The sequence below is a fragment of the Falco peregrinus genome, chromosome 2 (assembly GCF_023634155.1).
Source record: "Falco peregrinus isolate bFalPer1 chromosome 2, bFalPer1.pri, whole genome shotgun sequence".
Taxonomy (NCBI): Eukaryota; Metazoa; Chordata; class Aves; order Falconiformes; family Falconidae; genus Falco; species Falco peregrinus.
The window spans coordinates 113,931,449-113,948,420 of record NC_073722.1 but is presented as its reverse complement, the minus strand read 5'-3'; the positions used below and the strand labels follow the sequence as shown (position 1 = coordinate 113,948,420).

The window sequence follows — 16,972 nt, the reverse complement described above, 5'->3', positions numbered from 1 at the left end:
CGATAGGACGAGGGGGAATGGTTTTAAACTGAAAGAGGGTAAATTCAGACTAGATATAAGGGAGAACTTTTTTATGATGAGGGTGGTGAAGCTCTGGCACAAGTTGCCCAGAGAGGTGGGAGGTGCCCCATCCCTGGCAGTGTCCAAGGTCAGGTTGGATGGGGTCTGAGCACCCTGGGCTGGTGGGGGGTGTCCCTGCCCATGGCAGGGGGTTGGATTAGGCAGCCTTTGAAAGTCCCTTCCAACCCAAACCATTCTGTGACTCTCTGAAAACCCTCAAGAGGCATCATAGCCCTGCTGACACTGCTGGCTCTGTGCACATTTATTTGCAGCAGCCTTGCAGCCGTCCCCCCCAAGCCCCCTGGGACCAGCGGACACAGGCTGCCCACCTTACCTGTGCCCGAGGCAGCGGCTGGGGCGAAGGCAGAGCCGCCGTCCGGTTTCGCCACGGCAGGGGAGGGCAGAACCACTCGACTTCGCTGAGGTAGATGAGGAATGAGCACTCGGTGCCGTCCACGCCAAAAAACGCATAGCAGGGGTCAGAGGTCCACCTGGCCCTCATCCACTGCGGGGGGGCAAAGAAACACACGGGGCTCGTCCTCTGGCCATGAGGGGACATGGCAGCCCTGCGAGCTGCCCCTGCTATGGGCAGTCTCTGTTCCCCACCACCTCCCTCTAGCTGGGAGCTAGAAATGAAGGGCAGAGGGTGGATGAAGGGCTGCAAACCAGCACGCACCCAGTGCCCGTGTCGTGGTGCCTCCAGGGCACATGGGGCACAGGCAGAGAGAGCAGGGTCTGCTGGGGGCTCCCTGGGTTTCTAACACTGGTTCCTGGGGGCTCCCTGGGTTTCTAACACTGGTTCCAGCACCAACACGTGCCTTCCCCAGGAGCAGAGCCATTAATCCTTAGAAAATGATATACCACAGGGTTTTCTTCTGGTTAACTTTGCTGGGGAGCAAGCTGAGCTGCTGATCTCATCACCTGGGGCACAGCAGGGCAGGGAGACAGATGTGCCAGCGGCCCCCCCAGGGATGATTTCACATGATGGAGAATAACCAGTGACCAGAGCAGTGATTTATCATCCACCGCAACGGCTCTTGCCAGCCTCTTCCTAATTCAACTACAAAAACAAATCTACTCAGGAGACAGGTCACTGAGCCCAATATGTAAAACACAGCAATCACCCGGACAGGAGATCGAATTACAGCCTTCCACAATTAAATTACATTATGAATTTACTCAAATTGTGGAAGGAAAGGATGCCTAGCACCAGGGGAAGAAGAAAACACAATCCCTCGGTATCATTTTAATATACACTTCAACATCTTTTCAGGGGGATCTGGCCCTGCAGAAGACTGAGCTTGAAGAAGGAGGCTGGGACAGGGAGGGAAAGAGGGTGATGCTTTTAATTAGTTCATGTAAATATGCTCTCTGACAAAGCAATCATGCTCCAGGCCGAATGCCAGGCTGCATTCAGGTGTAAAGAGCAGGCTGGGTCAGGCAGGACATCCTATTTGAGATGGAGGTCCTGGCCAGCTTAACAAGATGCTCTTCTGTGCAGTGCTAAAATTATTCCCCAGACACTAGCTAACCAGATCTGTAAAGATGATGTGACAGTGCCTTCTCCTCACCATGCTTCTGTCATTAAACTGCAGGCAGAGGTGGTCTCGCAGAGCTGATTCTGCTGCTGCCTGCATAACTGGGTACCATGGCTTCAGTGCTTCATATGACTAAATATGAAGGTTTACACCTTATTACTGGGGGAAAACAGTTACACTCGTATAGCAACGGCTCCCAGAGGAGGTCAGACACCTCCCTTGTGTTTTCTCCTTGCAGCACAGCCATGCTTTGCTTTCTGTGTCTTTGGCTCTGCTCCTCCTTCTGCAATGGGCCATACCTTTCCCATTTTAAAGCAGTTTTATTCTGGAAAGCATCCCCCTCCCCACTGCCCTTCCTAGTGTAACCCCAGGGTCGTTGCTCTGTGCTTTTCCCAGCAGCTTCCACCCCAGGTCCAGACCCTCTCCCAGACCGGGAACTCTGACTCACCTCCACTTTCCCAGCGCAGTCAGGGTACTTGGGGTCCCTGGGCACCTCGCACTGGTCCCTCCTGCCTTCCCCCACTGCAGAAAGACAATTGGGATACGGGGAGAGCCAGGACGTGCCAGTGGAGCAGCTAGAAATGTGGGGAGGTGAGGGGTCTGCTCATGGGCACCTCGGCTGGACCAGCAGACAGACCCATCCCACTTGATGGACCACAATACCAAGATGTGAAGTGTCTTCCCCGAGGTCAGGAAGGAAACAGGAAAACCCCCAGCCCTGCTTCAACGCCAAGAGCACATTCCCTTTTCCCAGACTGCAGCACGTCTCTTTATAGCACCTCTCCACTGCTCTCAGCCTGGTCCAGACCCCAGGTCCCACTTATCCATGCTCCTATTAACCATCCATAAGCAGGCTGCAGTATCTAAGGAAGCACTTGACAGCCTTTACACTGTAAACTTGCAATACAAATTGTCCTGCTGAGCTGTTAAGAGGTAACTCAGCCCACAGGGTCAGCCCTGGAATAAGGCACAAAAGTGGCTGAAAAGGTAATAGGATCTTTTCTCCTTCTGTGGTTAGATTACTAAAAGACACCACCCCTCTTATAAGCCCTCCTTTGCCTGTAACTGAAAACACGTGAAGAGGAAGAGGCAACAAAAGCATCTTCTACTTGATGATGCCAGCCCAAACCCTAAGAACAATGCAGCCATGTGGAGAAACATCTGGAGAGCCCAGCTGCCCTCCCAGCACTGCTGGAGTGGGATGGGAATGACTCTCCTGACGCTGGATCCCAGCCCCTGGACTTTGGATTCAAACTACCACATTTTTCTATCCAGGTGTTTGTGCTGGCAGTATTCCTCCTCTTTAATACTTCATTTAATTCTGTGGCATTTGTTTCTGACAGCAATTCAGATTTGTCACCATTCCTCCCCCTTGCATGCATGAGTTTCCCAGGTCTTGCTCCTCTGCAGATTTATCTCCCCCGCTCTCGAGTCGTCCTGGGCCAAATGACTTGATGCTTTTAGGAGAACATTACTGCTGTCAGAGACCACAGAGGCTGGTTCCCTATCTAGCCTCCTTTTCCAGCCTTCCTGGCTGTAACAACAAGGTGAAAGTCCTGGAAACCTCTGAGAAGGCTCAGACCACACTCAGGACCTCCTCTCTCTCAAAACAGTGGTGTGACCGTGTGCAGCATCCACACGGAGCAGGACACAAACAGCCCTAGCAGGTCTGCTGAAGAGCATCAGGTGTCCTACTTAGCCCTGCAGTCAGGAGTGATGTTGGGTAACCTCAGATCAGCTTCCATCACCCTGCATTTTTACCAAATTTTTCACTACCGGTAGGCTTGGCTGGATCTCCCTATTGCAACTGCATAACACGTAGGAGGTTTGGAGCACAGGGACCCCCCAGGGACTCTCACCTTTCCCGTTCAGGAGGCTGTTCCGGAGAATCTGGTCTACTTTTATTGCAATGTCTGAGACGTTTTGAGCTATAGCTTGAATCCTCTCCATCAACCCGGCTGCTGGCGGGAACCTGTGAAAAAAACCAAATTGACTCTGAAAACTTGATGTCTCCCAGTGGTGACACTCAGGGGTGGCTATGGCAAACTGGTCATCCTTGGAAGCTGCCTGCAGGTTGAACTTAGCTCCGGGATGCAACATGGGAACACCTGGTCCAGTATGTATGAGACAAAGAAGCCAGTGCCTTCCAAGGTTTGACTATAAACCTGCATAAATCAGTATTCTGCCATTTTTCACAGCATGCTGATAAACACGGGTTCATCTGTGCATTTTACACAGGGAAATATTAAATAGGCTGGAAAAAATTGTTTTTCTTATTTCAGATACGCTGTGTTTGAAAAAGCTCTGCTGTGATTATTGGCATTGCGGTGCATGTAGGAAGCCGTGCTGGGAATAAAAGGGAGAAAAAAACAAAAATACAGAGAAAAGAAAGCAAAACCAGAGGAGGGATGAGGAAGCTTATGGGCCTGGAGCAGGCTGCAGAGAGATGCAAAATATGCAGGACATGCAGGTGGCCTGAGCCAGTCCATCCAGCAAAGATTTAGGCGAGCGGATTTCCAGGTCCTGCGGCGAGGAGCAGCAGCAAGGGCTGTGCAGGGACAGGGTGCTGGGGCAAGCATCAGCAGCTCTGCATGAGCCGGGGTTGAGCTGGGTGTTGCAGCCCCAGCAGAGCCTACAAGCACCTTCGCACCACAGCCTGAGATCAGATTCCAGGGGTTTGAATAGCTGTGTATGCTGTCTATCGAATTAAACCTTGCAATCAATACCGTCCTGGGTAAACAGCACCATTAAACTCATCTACATAACACACTGTGTAGATGGAGTGACAGAGCACTGTAAAGGGCCGGGTGTCAATTAAAACCTGGTGTAATACATAAAAGGGCAAGAGAACTCCATCCATCAGCAGTGGTGCCCTGCCAGGCCTGACAAGCAGCAAGCTCTCCACCTGCAACGCCTCGCCTGCCGTTTCCACTGCAAACAACCACCACGTCTCGATGAGCGCCGTTATTGCAGTAAATAATTTCCCCTTCTGCAGCATCTGGGTCATAAGTTTTTTCCTCCTGCTGCTGCTGAGATCATTATAATACAAGGAAATGTCATAAGCAGTGAGCAAAACCGAAAGGGCTACCTTGAATACTCTTGGCACAAAAAATATGTGCTGATGTCAGGTCCTTCCCGGTGAAGTTTTATATTTGTTCTCCAGCAGATCAGTGAACCTGAAGGCTAGGATTTAAAATACCTCTGTCCTCAAGGCTAAAAAAATCCTAGTTTTATGAACCAATACTGCTTCAGTTGTTGATTTAAAGTCCATTCGCTAGCAGCAAGCAGCCCACATTTTTCCTTCTGGCATGGTTTATGACCATCAATATTCAGCCTGCGTACCTCCACAGGGAGCCACATATCTTAGGCTTTTAAGAAATAGTAATTAAATGCAGAGGACACCATTGCCCCCAAGTAACTTTCAACCTTTGCAGAGAATAAACCCCAGGTATCCTGCCAGCTACTGTAACCGCTGCAGCAGGGACGCTGCTCCCGAGGCCCTGGTAAAATATGGGCACAAAATTGACCTGCAATAAGCTCTGCTTGTCAGCATAACTCCGAGGAGATAAAATGTTCCTGGTCTGAGGGCTGCACAGCCCAACCAGCCCTGAAAGCTTGCACCCCCCTATGTCTGCAATGCTTTTTCCGCCAGCAAGCAGCCATCAGATGATGCAGGTGATGTGCAGCAGCTCAGCAAACAGGGAACAGCTGGGATGGTCAGTTTAGGAGCAAACATCACAAGGACGCAGCGAATTTAGAGCCAGCAAGCCCAACCTCCTGCTCCAGCAACAGGAAAGGAATGTTGGCTTGGTAGAGATGCTCCTTGGGTTTTTCCATCACTCGTGGCAAGGAGCAAGGATGACCACAGCCACAGCAGCCCTACTCCCATGCTTCAGAGCACCTACATTAGCCCATGATCCAGCTCCCGCTTCCTCCCAGAAGCTATCCCAATTCTCACTCAGGTCCATACCCTCTCCCAAACACCCAAGTAATTAGGTGAATGTCAAAAGTCAACAGCAGCCTCAGTCCCCATCTCCTCTCTGATGACCTCCAGAGCTCGGCTCAGCCAGGGCTGAGCACCCATGGAACATGTTCAAACAAAAATCAGGATTGTTATCCTAAATAAATGGTTTTCTTCTAAGCCCAGCCTTGCAGCCAGCCTAAGTCCTGCCGGAGCTCCAGCCACAGCAGCAGTTTCCACCGGGTGATGGACCTGGCCCAGCATCTATGCCAGCTTGCCCAGCTCTTGTAAGCTACAGCTGCTGCCCAGACACAAAGATTTCAACTCAGAGCCCTGTGGTTAACACGTATGTTCCACCATCACACTCGGGCAGCTCCAGCTCTCACAAACAAGACAGCCACGTTGTACGGGCTCTGCAAGGCTTTCCCTGAGGGTTACTACAAAGTGATGCAAAAAACATCCACTGTGGTTCTTGGCATGTATTAAGAAGATAGAAAAAGGTAGAAAACGTCCCCCCAGTATAAGAACCAGGCTCAGATCTCCCACCGCTTGCCGGCTCATCACATTCACATGTCAAATTACTTTCCTCCAAATCCCCGTGACTTTGAGCGAGGGATTTCATGCTCAGGGTGAAGAGCTACGCTCCCACATTGGGAGCACTGATGGGCCCTGGTGGCAGCACTAACACGGCAGCACTGAGTCGGCTGCCTGGGTGTTTTTTTCTGCTGGGCAACAAGGCTATCACTTGAGCAGCAAATTTCATTTAATGTATTAAAGAGATGACAAGAAGGTTAAGCATAAGTTACATCACCTATCATTACAGCGATTTGTCACCTGGGCAGAGGACAAGAAAATAAGACATTTAAAGCAAAACCTCAAACGCAAAAAGGTTTTCTGTAGCTCATCAGAATTTGATGCTTTATTCTTAGTAACTGGAAACACCAGGAAAGACAAGGTAAATGGCTTATTTTGCTCAGTGGCAGCTAAGCAGAAGGGGAATATCCCACTGCCTGTCTCCATCCGAACTGGGATGCCAGCACCGCTTCCACCTGCCCAGCAGAAAGAACTCGCTTCCAGTGCTAACACTACCACTGCACAGGTAGCAGTGGTGGGCTTTTTTTTTTTTTCTTTCCTTGTTGCTTTTTACATTTTTCTATAGCAACAATATAAATGCCACAAAAATGCACTGGGGCTGTGCCAGCCATTGAAACTACGGTAAATTACTATGGGTTTTCTAGAACGAATTTTTCCCTGGGACCTTAAAATCGTTTACTACAGCAAATACAGTACTTTTACTTCTAACCATCAATATTGATTTCATCTTTATTATTTTCAGATTTATAATTCCCCATGTTGATTAAGATTCAGATCACACAGCGCCTTATAATGCACTGTATACAGTATTCATCTTGTCTCAAAAACTGCTATTAAGATGTATCTTTCCCCACTGGCAGATCATTTGCCATATAATATAGCCAGAGGTTGAGTTTTCCTTTACTTTTTTATGCATTAATTTGGTCCACTTCACTTTGTCTCTTGTCCCCAACCCCGCAGCAGCAGCTCAGGTTCAGCCTGTTTATCCCTTTACAAGGCACTGTATTTTTATTGCCTTTTATAAAAGTGGCATTACGAAAAGATGAATCTCTTTCTATTTGTGTGTTGTCTTCATAATACAAGCTCTAAACATATTTGCTTGCTCATCCGATATTTCTTGCTATTAACTGGTGAAAGCAGTGACTTTGGGAAGACCAATACAGATGGAGAAAAGCAGATGTTTTGAAGATAATACATCAATAAATGCACCATTCGCACAGAGCAGTTAACCAAAGGATTTCAGCTTGCTCATTACCATGTCTGTGCTACCATTTGCCTCTTTAAAGATACTATTATTTTAATTTTTTTCCCCCCTCAAAGACCCAAGGCAGAGCAGAAAGCAGCTGGGAAGGGCGACAGGGGTTGGTGCTGGGCTCTCGCTGCTTCCCCCTAACATCCAGCCCCATGACAGCCTTGCTCTCCAGCGCAGGGAGCTGAAATCCCAGAGGCAGCACTGATGGATAACCCTTCCTGGCAATGGGAACAGGGCTTTTCCCATCCTCCTGGCTCCTGTTGCAGCTTTTGAAGTGCTACCCATTAAGATAGCTGGGGTACCTCCTGGAGAAATGAGCACCTAGGGCATCTCCAATGGGTCACCCCAGGGGCTCAGGCTCCTTTCTCCCCATCCATCCATCCATCCATCCACCCATCCCCTTAGTGGGACGAGCTCAGAGCCACCCAACAGCCGAGGGGTCCCCAGGGATGTGGGGAAAAGCCCTCATCCAGGCGCTAGATAACTAAAAAAGGTAATTCAGTTATCCAAGAAGACAGAGCAATTAAGAGCTTTGCTCCTCTGGAGTAAGATAATCCAAGTAAACCTCATCGATGCTGGAGGTAAAATTTGGGGGGGGGGGGGGAGATCCATGCCATCATGCACATCTCTGCACGCTCTCCGAGGTGGCTTGCATCCAAAAAACTGGGAGCCAGGGCTGCCCACAGACACAAAGGGACTACTGGGTGGCTGATGCTCTCCCTAAAATGTGGGTCATGGTCCCCTGACACCAATGGTCCTAACAGGGGGTGCAGAGGGAGAGGCAGCAGTGGCTGGGCAGGTGTCCACTCATGAGACTCAGCTGTGTGTTTTGTGTTTATTTGACTTGTAATCCTGACTTTAATCTTCATAACTCTGGTGCTGGAGCTATTACCCTAAGCTTGGATAAACAGCCTTGGCTTGGTTTGAGCTGGTGGTCCATGCAGGGGAGGGGCAGCACACGGGGTGCTGTGACAGCGAGTGCAGGGAGGGTCCCGTGCCCTGCTCCACCCAGGCAAGGCGCAGACAACCAGGGAGCAGAGAAAAAGCCCAAAGCCCTGGTTGCTATCAGCTTGGCAGAAATTTATAGCAACATTAGGGGGGCAAAAAAAGTGCTGGGGCTGAAGCACAGGACTCTGCTTTTCTACCGCCAGCACTGGCTCTGCCAGGTCATTCAGCTGCTCAGCGCCTTTCCTGACATCAAACAAGGACAGCGATGCTGTACCCAGCTTTGCAATCTCCCCAAGGGACATGTACACGAAGGCCCCTGCCTAATAAGTTGGTTTATTCTTCACAGGCAGCTCCAGCCAGTCAATAATATGGATATTGACCAAAAAATGGATAAAAATTTTAAAATAAATAAAAATATTTTTTAAAATATCACAGAATAGAATATTATTTCTATCTGTATATGCAATCTTTTCCAGTACACCTCAGAGCTGAGACAAACAGCTCAGTCTCCTCTCCATCAACACCTGAATAAAGACCAGAGTTCGCTCTGGCTGCATTTGTGCTCGCTGGGAATTCACCTGGGGCAAATATCCCAGAGAAAGCATCTGGGGACTAGAACGTTCCTTGGAAACTCACATGAAGCAAATACCAGGCGATGCACGGGCAGAGCCCTGCCTGAACTCCTCCAAATCAAGTTGCATAATAAATCACGCCATAAATACCGGAGTATTTAACTCACTGAAGTTACTTCCATGTATTTTAATTTCAGTTTACTGTGGGTGACGTTTCTCACACAAATGCATTTAGAGGACCAGACCCTGAGACCTGACCAAAGCCCACAGCTGCACATCCCTGGGAAGGATGCTGCCACTTTAGCAAGCTAGCAATAAATTTCAGGAAAAAAATGATGAAAAAAACAACTTTCCAAAGCCAGTATCTCACTGACACAGGGAAAACTTGCCAGCAAAGTATAACCAAGATCATTAATTAAAATATTTTATGAACGTTACAAAGGGCTCTGAGATCCTTCCCAAGCAGAACACAGGGCCAAAGCCACAATCCCAAACCTTTGCTTCCTTCCCGTCTCCCAGAGCAGAACTGAGCCGAGCCATACACCTGGGCAGCAGCGCGTTTTATTTATGTGAACAGAATTCACAGACAGGGGGGTCACAGGATCATCGCTTTGATGTATGTTGATCATCACTTGATTGGGGCATAAATCAGATCTATTTGTCTACATGCTTGAGTAGCCTGATACAGGCTGCGAGAAACTGCCTTTGGTGAGCCGTGAAGACGTTGCCAGTCTCGGCTAAGAGGGACCTTCTCAAAAGTGGGACTAAAAATACCCAGTTTTGATCATGGATCCCTGGGGCAGGGGATCCCCTGGGTGAGATGCTCTCCAGAGCCCGTGCTTTCCTACAGCCCTCAGCCTCTCGTTTGCTTTGCCAGCTGAAAGGGTTACTCTCGCAGCCTGTGTTTCCACCCTCAGCACTACAGCCTCCCTCGATGCCCCCCTCCATCGTGCCGATTCCCCCCCGGCTGGGAAGCCCCCAAGCCTGCCCCTGCGGGGGGGCACTGCTTGCTCCCAGCTACTCCGAAATCAGGGACATCTGATGGAAGGTTAATAGAATCTTTTTCCTTGCAAGGTAAATCAGACACACAGCCCAGGCCACGCTCCTCCCCACCCCATATCACCACCACCCCAGCACTGCCCCAAAGCCCTGGGCTCTGCTCGCCCCGGGCCACCAGGTGCCGAGGGCTTTCCCTGTACGAGCTGCCCAAGACAATACAACCAACCACAGCACAAAGCCACCAGCAGCAGTACTTTGCCTCCATGTGTTAATGCACCAAGAAGCCTCACTTGCAAAGCCCCGTGATAAAGCAGCACCCAGCGTATTGATGCTTTGGGATGGAAAAGCACAAAAAAAACAGAAAGCAAAGCCTGTCGCAGAATTAGGTTCAGCTAGCTGAGCTGGAGTTGGTACATACAAGCCTGGGAGCAGGAGGGGAGGGTGACGTGGGCACCTATACCCCCACCATGCTGGCAGTGCCCATCACCCCCCTGCTGCAAGTCTCTCCCAATGAGCCCAGAGCCCCTCAGGCAAGGTGGGGGCACATAGGACCCTGCTCCCCTTGCCACCCTGCTAGTGGTACGTAGCCACCTTTCCACTCTGCCTTAGAGAGAAAACCAATTTATCTCCATTGCCCAGGCATGAATTGCCCCGTGCATCTCCTCCCCTGACTCCGGTGGGCACCCCAGACTGGGGTGTCCTCAGTGACCCCCTGCACTGTGCCCACCATGGCCAAGTTAAGACTGAAAGCATCCAGTACTGGCTGGAGACATCCTCAGCAGCCGGCAAGAAACAACTCATCACCTATGCCAGGATGAAATGGGATACAGAAGCTGTGAGGAAGGAGAGTGCTGGGGAGGAAGACTCCCGCAGTGCTGGCTGCTGGGCTCTCCTGCCCAGCTGCACCCCAATGCTGCTCCTGCAGCCGAGCTCTGCTTGGCAAAACAACCACCCACCAAAGCCAGGCTGGACCACAGGACAGGTCTTACCTTCCCCACAGGCTGCGCTGGGGGGCTCTGCCCACACCAGACAGCTTTCACACCATATACCCCCAGCCTCACCTTGCGGATGCCCTGGCTGAGCCCTGCAGCGCGCCAGGGAGGCGATGCAAGAGGGGTCTGAGACCGCTCCAGGCTCACCTGGATAGCAGGGGACCGGGGCATCTGGCAGCACTTGCACTAAAGCCAGCTTATCAACAGCAACGACTCAGGAATTAATAGACCCAGGCTGGTAGGATGCAGGAACATCACCCACTTAGTGTCATATTGTGAGACTTTTAATTACTGGGGGAATATGGAGTCATGTAATGATTACAAGAACAAATACTCAAAGTGTGTGGATATTAACTGAGCCTTGGCAGTAATTAAGCTTGAAGATTAATCAGTCGTTAGCAAATAACAGCCTTTGCAGGCTAACCGCTATGTGGGGAAGAGGGATGACCAGGGATGCCAGCACTGCAGACCCCAGCCTTCCCCTCTGCCACGTCCCCACAGGCACAGGGTGGGCAGGGGCAGCCTGGCTGCTGGAAGAGGGCTTCTCCGAGCCCAAACACTGTTGGGTTATGGTGCCAGCTTGGGTCAGCCACATTGGATCCCTCCCTCCCTCCCTCCCAAGCACTTTCCAGCAGGGGACCGACACTCCCACTGCAAACGAGTATTTCCCTTGCCCAGTAAATAGCTCTCCAGGAGGTTTCCATAAGTACTTCTAATTTCCTTGCCCTCTGATGATTTACGAGGGTTGCATTCAACTAACGGTAGTATTGAATTTTCTGCAGCTGACTGGCAGGCTGCTTGCCCTCATTAGGGAACCCATCTTTACCTTCCCAGCAGGGGGAGGGTGCGGGCAGCATGTGGGCAGTGGGGAGCCCGGGGAGGGCTGGAGAAGGGATGCAGCAATGCCTGGAGCCACATCAGGCTGGTGCACAGATGCAGCCTGTATCCTCTTACCACAGCATCACATCCCACAAAAGCCCTGGGCAGCTCTTCTAAGGAGAATGTTGGACATTTGGGTTTTCCGAGAGTTTTATCTCAAGCACTGCAAGAGGCTGGTGGGCTATGCATAGAGGCACCTGTAGAGTATTCAATCAGATAGCACCTACACCACAAGGAGCATCCTGGAGCAACTTTTGGCCATGTAAAGCTGCCTGCTCTGGCAGCTGGGAGGCTATCCAAGGCAGGTCATAACACCTTGCATATTTAAATTTCTCCTTCCACATTCCAAGGAGAAAAGCCACCCCTGCCCTCCGCTGCAGTGGTGCTGGAGAGGAACAGCACTCACTGGCTATTCCATAAAGCCCACTGAAGCCTTCACCCTCCTTCCTCTTCACTGGGGCTCTGCAAAACCAAGCCCTCCCAATTCCATCAGAATTCCAGTATCAAGCAGGGGAGCACTTTGTAAAAACAAGAATTAATCCACTTTTATGCAAGAGGAATTGCAAAGCCCACGCTCGCAGCTTTGCTGAGCAGGGAAGGAGACGAAGGTGGCTGCCGTGCTAACCAGAGATGATTTAAAGAATAAAATCCCTTTGAAATTAGTACCCTTTAATTGTATTATCTTTTGCTGACAGCTTCAAGTCGGTCACTGGTGATCAAAGAGACAGAGACAGGGATGGTGGAAACAAGCCCTTGGTGAAGTCCCACAGCCCTAATAATGAACAGCAGCAGCGTGTCTCTGCAGCCACGGGGCTGATCGGGGTTCAGGAGACACTGCTTGGACCCAGTGCAGTTGGTGGTGACCATTCCCTCTCAGCACACGAGGTCCCCAGGGGCTGCAGCTGGTTACCCCCAAAGGGTCGGGGACCTCCGGACCCCGACTCTGTGGGGTCTCAGCCCAGGCTCTGCAGCACCTGCTATTTGATCCCCGCCAGGATGCTCCATGCAGCTCTGGAGAGCATCCATCAGAGCAGCGGCATCAGCCCCGCACCAGGCTCTGCTTGGAGCAGGGAAGCAGAGGGGGTGTATTGGCTCTGCACCCTTCCAGCTGCCTTGTGCACCCCGCAAAGGAGGGCAGGGACTGAGACAAGCCAAGAAAGGGCACTACAGACACAGGAGCAAGTGTGGCAGGAGAAACAGAGCCACTCAAACCTGCTGAGACCCAGCACAGCTGTAACACTTACCACAAGTCTCCTCTGACCAGAGACCTCAGCCAAACCTGAGGGGTGCAGGGAAGGAAAGCACTCAGGAAACACTTCACAAGCACTTGCAAAGGCTGCTAGTGCTTCATTACAGACAGCACAGCAAAAATCCATCCACAAGAAATCTCCCTGCAACAGTTGCTTCATCTGGAGATGCTCTGCGCCATGACCAAAGCCTGACCTTCAGCAGCTAGGTGAGAACAAGATGACACAGATTGGTTTTGATGCAGGATCAAGTGAAGGGACTTCAATGTACTTAAGGGGTAATTTATAAGAAGCAAAAGGTGATAAAGTAGTTGTCCCTCATTTTCTACCCCTGAAAATGAAGACATCTGTAATCTTAACTGCTCAAGCCCATCTCAGCACACGCACAGAACCCAAAGCTGTTTTGACGTGCTGGGTCCATAAGCTCCCATCCTCTCCAGTCTCTCCAAGCGGTGGCCCCGGAGTCACCAGCCACACAGCAGATCTGAAACACAAGATCCCCATTTACAGCAATTGTTGCCAGCTCACAGAAATGCTTTTAAGTTTCTCTCTTGGCTGCTGGTGTACAGAAATTGCCATCACCTGAAATTACTGTTCTTTTAAGAGGAGATTGGCCAAGAAAATCATTGAATGTGAGTGAGTGCCTTCCAGTTGCTGGTGGTAATAGTCCTATCCATTCCTCTTCAGGTTTACTGTTGTCCTGGATGCTTGGGTACCAGCCAGCCTCGTAACAACAAAATCCCCAGCACCTGCCATCACCGAGGTAAATTAAATTTTTCAGTGGTTGAAATTATGCTACTTAAAAGGCAAGACCATGTGCTCCAAGGCTGCCTGTGCAGTTTTAATTCATGTGTGCACAGCCTTTAATTACAGGCTCACTTACTCTATTTTCCATTATAGGTGCAAAAGAGACTCATAAGGAAAGCGGGAGAGAGAAATGGAAATGCTGATGGAAACAGGGAGGCACAGGAACCCTACCGGCTGTGGAGCGCAGCCGCGGCAGGAGGCAGAGGTGGGAATGCCAGGTGGGAGCACTGGCTCCCAGTGGCACAGAACAGGGCAGCAGTGACCACTGCATGTCACACCCCTGCCACCACCACTCATGTGTCACCTGTGACTTCACCTGAGTAAAATCTATGCTGGTACCTTTTCCACATTGCAAAGTCTGCCCCAAGCGCTGCCCCTCGGTTTCTTCATCTCTGCCCCTCCACATTCAAGTCACTTTAGTTACCATTTTTGGAGGCCTTAGCATGACAGCCAAATTAGTATTAATAAATGTTTAAAGGCTCTCAAAGCAAAGGGAGATGTCCCTTTAGCAAACCAGGGTGTCACAATGGGAAGGTCTGATGGCATCTCTCAAGCTGCCAGCCGGGACAGATGCCATGTGCACATCACGAGGAGCCAGGATGCCAGCTCTGTGCAGCCACCGTTTAAGTTTGCTCCTATTTCATTTTAAGCCTTGCTCAACTCCAAGGCTGAACGTATCAGCCCTGGATTTCAAACCACAATCACTTCCACAGCTACCTGAGGAATGCGGGTACAAAGAAACCAGCCTGAGCTCACTCTGGGATGTAATGGCGGAGGAAGCAGAGCCCACGCACCAGGTACTGCTCCAGCCATCGGCGAGTGCCCCCTCCAGCTCCACCACGTGAAGAGACGCCCTCCCACACTGCAACGCTAGCAGCTGGGACAGGTGCTACAGGAGACCCCCAAAATCACAGTAATTTCAGAAATCCCCAAAGAAAAAAAAAAAATGTCAAACGATTGCAAAAGATCTGCCCAAGCCCCGTGCCCCAGTGGGCTCCACCATTCCCACGTGGTGGCTCAGCCCAACACCGCAGAGCACACCGGGGGCTTGGTGCTCCTGCACGCCCCCCCCCCCAGCCTGGTGCCGCCCCACGGGGTCTGCATGGGGCATCAGCACAGCTGACTGACCTGTCCAGAGGGAATCGTGCTTCATCCCCTTTGTGGAAGTCAGTGCTATTCTCCAGCCTGGCCAGGATGTCCATCCTCTTCATCAGCATCTCCAGCATGTCGCTCATTCGCCGCAGCACCCCTCGGGACTCCAGCGCGCCCATCACTGCAGGCACACAAACATAGCAGCGTAGGTTAATCCCTGCCTGTGCCCAAATCCAGCTGGGCTGCTGCAGCTCCCAGTAACCCCCAGTTATACCAGCCCTGGATCCAGCTTCCTCACCTGCCTCTCTGGGCATAATCTCCTGACTTGTCCACCCAATCCAGCCTGTCCTTGGTGCTCACAGGAAACCAACTTTGTTCTCAAACACTGACCAAACAGCCTTTCATTTTGCACTTCTGTTTTTCACCCTCCTAGACCCAACCTAGCCCAGCAGCCTGCCCTTGCCAGCAGCCTGCAGGGGATGCTGAAGGAAAAGCATGCGAAATGGAGCAAATAGGCAGCCCTCCCCCAACATATCCTCCCAGCAGCACCAGATTTTCCTGTTGCAGAGATTTTCTTTTCTACCCAAATCTGCTACAGGGTGGGTGCCACAGCACTGGAAATAGCTCCATCTCAAGAGCTACATCTCAGCAAATTCCCTCCAGCGGGGAAGGCCCCTGATTCCCAGCCCCGTTTAACACCTTTTCCTATGGGTTTGCATGGCACTGACCCACTGCTGTGTTGAAAGTGCCGGGGGATACATGAGCTCCTGGCTCACAGTTTGATCTGCTGTCTAGTGACAGGCAGCCCTGAGCCTGAAGCCAGGGAACAGAAAATAAAGCTCCTGTTTCATCTCAGCACAGCTCATTTCACGTTAGTAATAACTTAATCAGTGCATAATCCCCTGAACTTCTCCCGTTTAGCTTATCTCCGCCGTTCCACTCACATGTTCTTTTTCAAGAGGCAGCACATATTTAATTTAGGGAGCAGCAGGAGCTGGGCGAGGGGCTACTGGACACTCCAGGTGGCTATCAGGTCCTACAGACAGCTCATGCATCTCCAAACAGCTGCAAAACCGAGTCTTGCAAAGCCAGAGGGTGGCTGTGCTGGTGCATCCCCTGGGTCCCCCATCCCAGCACAGCACGCCGCACCCAGCTCAGCCCCGGCGGTGGGATGGAGTGGGGCATCCCAACAGCATCGCGTGCCAGGGACAGCCCCAGCACAGACTTCTCCTCAATACAGGAGCTGACTCAAGCCATTGCACCTGTCAAACAGCACGGGCGCCAGCCTGAGTGTGAGGTCTGGATGGGTTTGGTATTCGGATGAGAGCAGTGCTTATGGCCATGGTGGGAACCGGCTCACCACGATGGCTCCCGCTGCTGCAGAGGTGGAGCCCCAGCTCCATCCCTACTCCTCCACTAAATCACCCGCTAACTCCAGCTCCAGATGCTGCAGCACTGGAGCCCCAGCTGCCAGGGGTCAGTTCTCGAGCTCTGATGGAGGTGGGCTGCATCAGCACCACTGTGGAACTGTGGGCTTCGGCACTCGCACACCGCCCTGCCAGGCTCTCACCACAGCGGGTACAGGAAAAGCACCGCACCCCTGCAACTGCCTGTCACTGTCAGGCAAACACAAGGGGTCACAAGCCAACCCTTAACCCCTCCAAGAAGCTGACACCAGGCCAGCAAGCCCTCTTCAAAGGTTGGAGGTTCCACACTTAGCTGAGATTATCAACAACATGTTGTTTTTCCTGACGCTATCTAATAAAACAGAAGGGAAACTAAGTGCAAAAGCAATTCCTCAAAAAAAAAAAAAAGAAAAAAAAAATTAAAAAAATACTGCTCATGAAAATTGAAACTGGGCTTTTCCCCAAACACTCCCTGGACAGAAGTTGGTGACTTCTTGCTTGAATCGGTGAGTGCCCAAGATCCTGAGCAGCCTCAGACCTCCCTGGATGCGTCTGGGAATTCAGGAGCCAGCTTGACCCATCCCACCAGGGAAGTCGCCTCATCCCCCAGGTAGGACACAAGTCA

At 51.1% G+C, this 16,972-nt stretch overlaps 1 protein-coding gene across 4 annotated transcripts in view; it reads right to left on the bottom strand.

Moving 5' to 3' along the window:
- The window catches only part of MGAT5B (alpha-1,6-mannosylglycoprotein 6-beta-N-acetylglucosaminyltransferase B), a 70,670-nt gene that overhangs the window by 29,974 nt on the left and 23,724 nt on the right, over positions 1–16,972 (bottom strand). For all 4 annotated transcript variants that reach the window (XM_055797749.1, XM_005233056.3, XM_055797750.1 and 1 more), the window contains 4 exons: positions 14,978–15,122; positions 3,458–3,570; positions 2,047–2,120; positions 395–565 (listed from right to left, as the gene is read on the bottom strand). In XM_055797749.1, the coding sequence (XP_055653724.1) occupies positions 395–565; positions 2,047–2,120; positions 3,458–3,570; positions 14,978–15,122 (503 nt within the window). The remainder of the gene's footprint in view (positions 1–394; positions 566–2,046; positions 2,121–3,457; positions 3,571–14,977; positions 15,123–16,972) is intronic.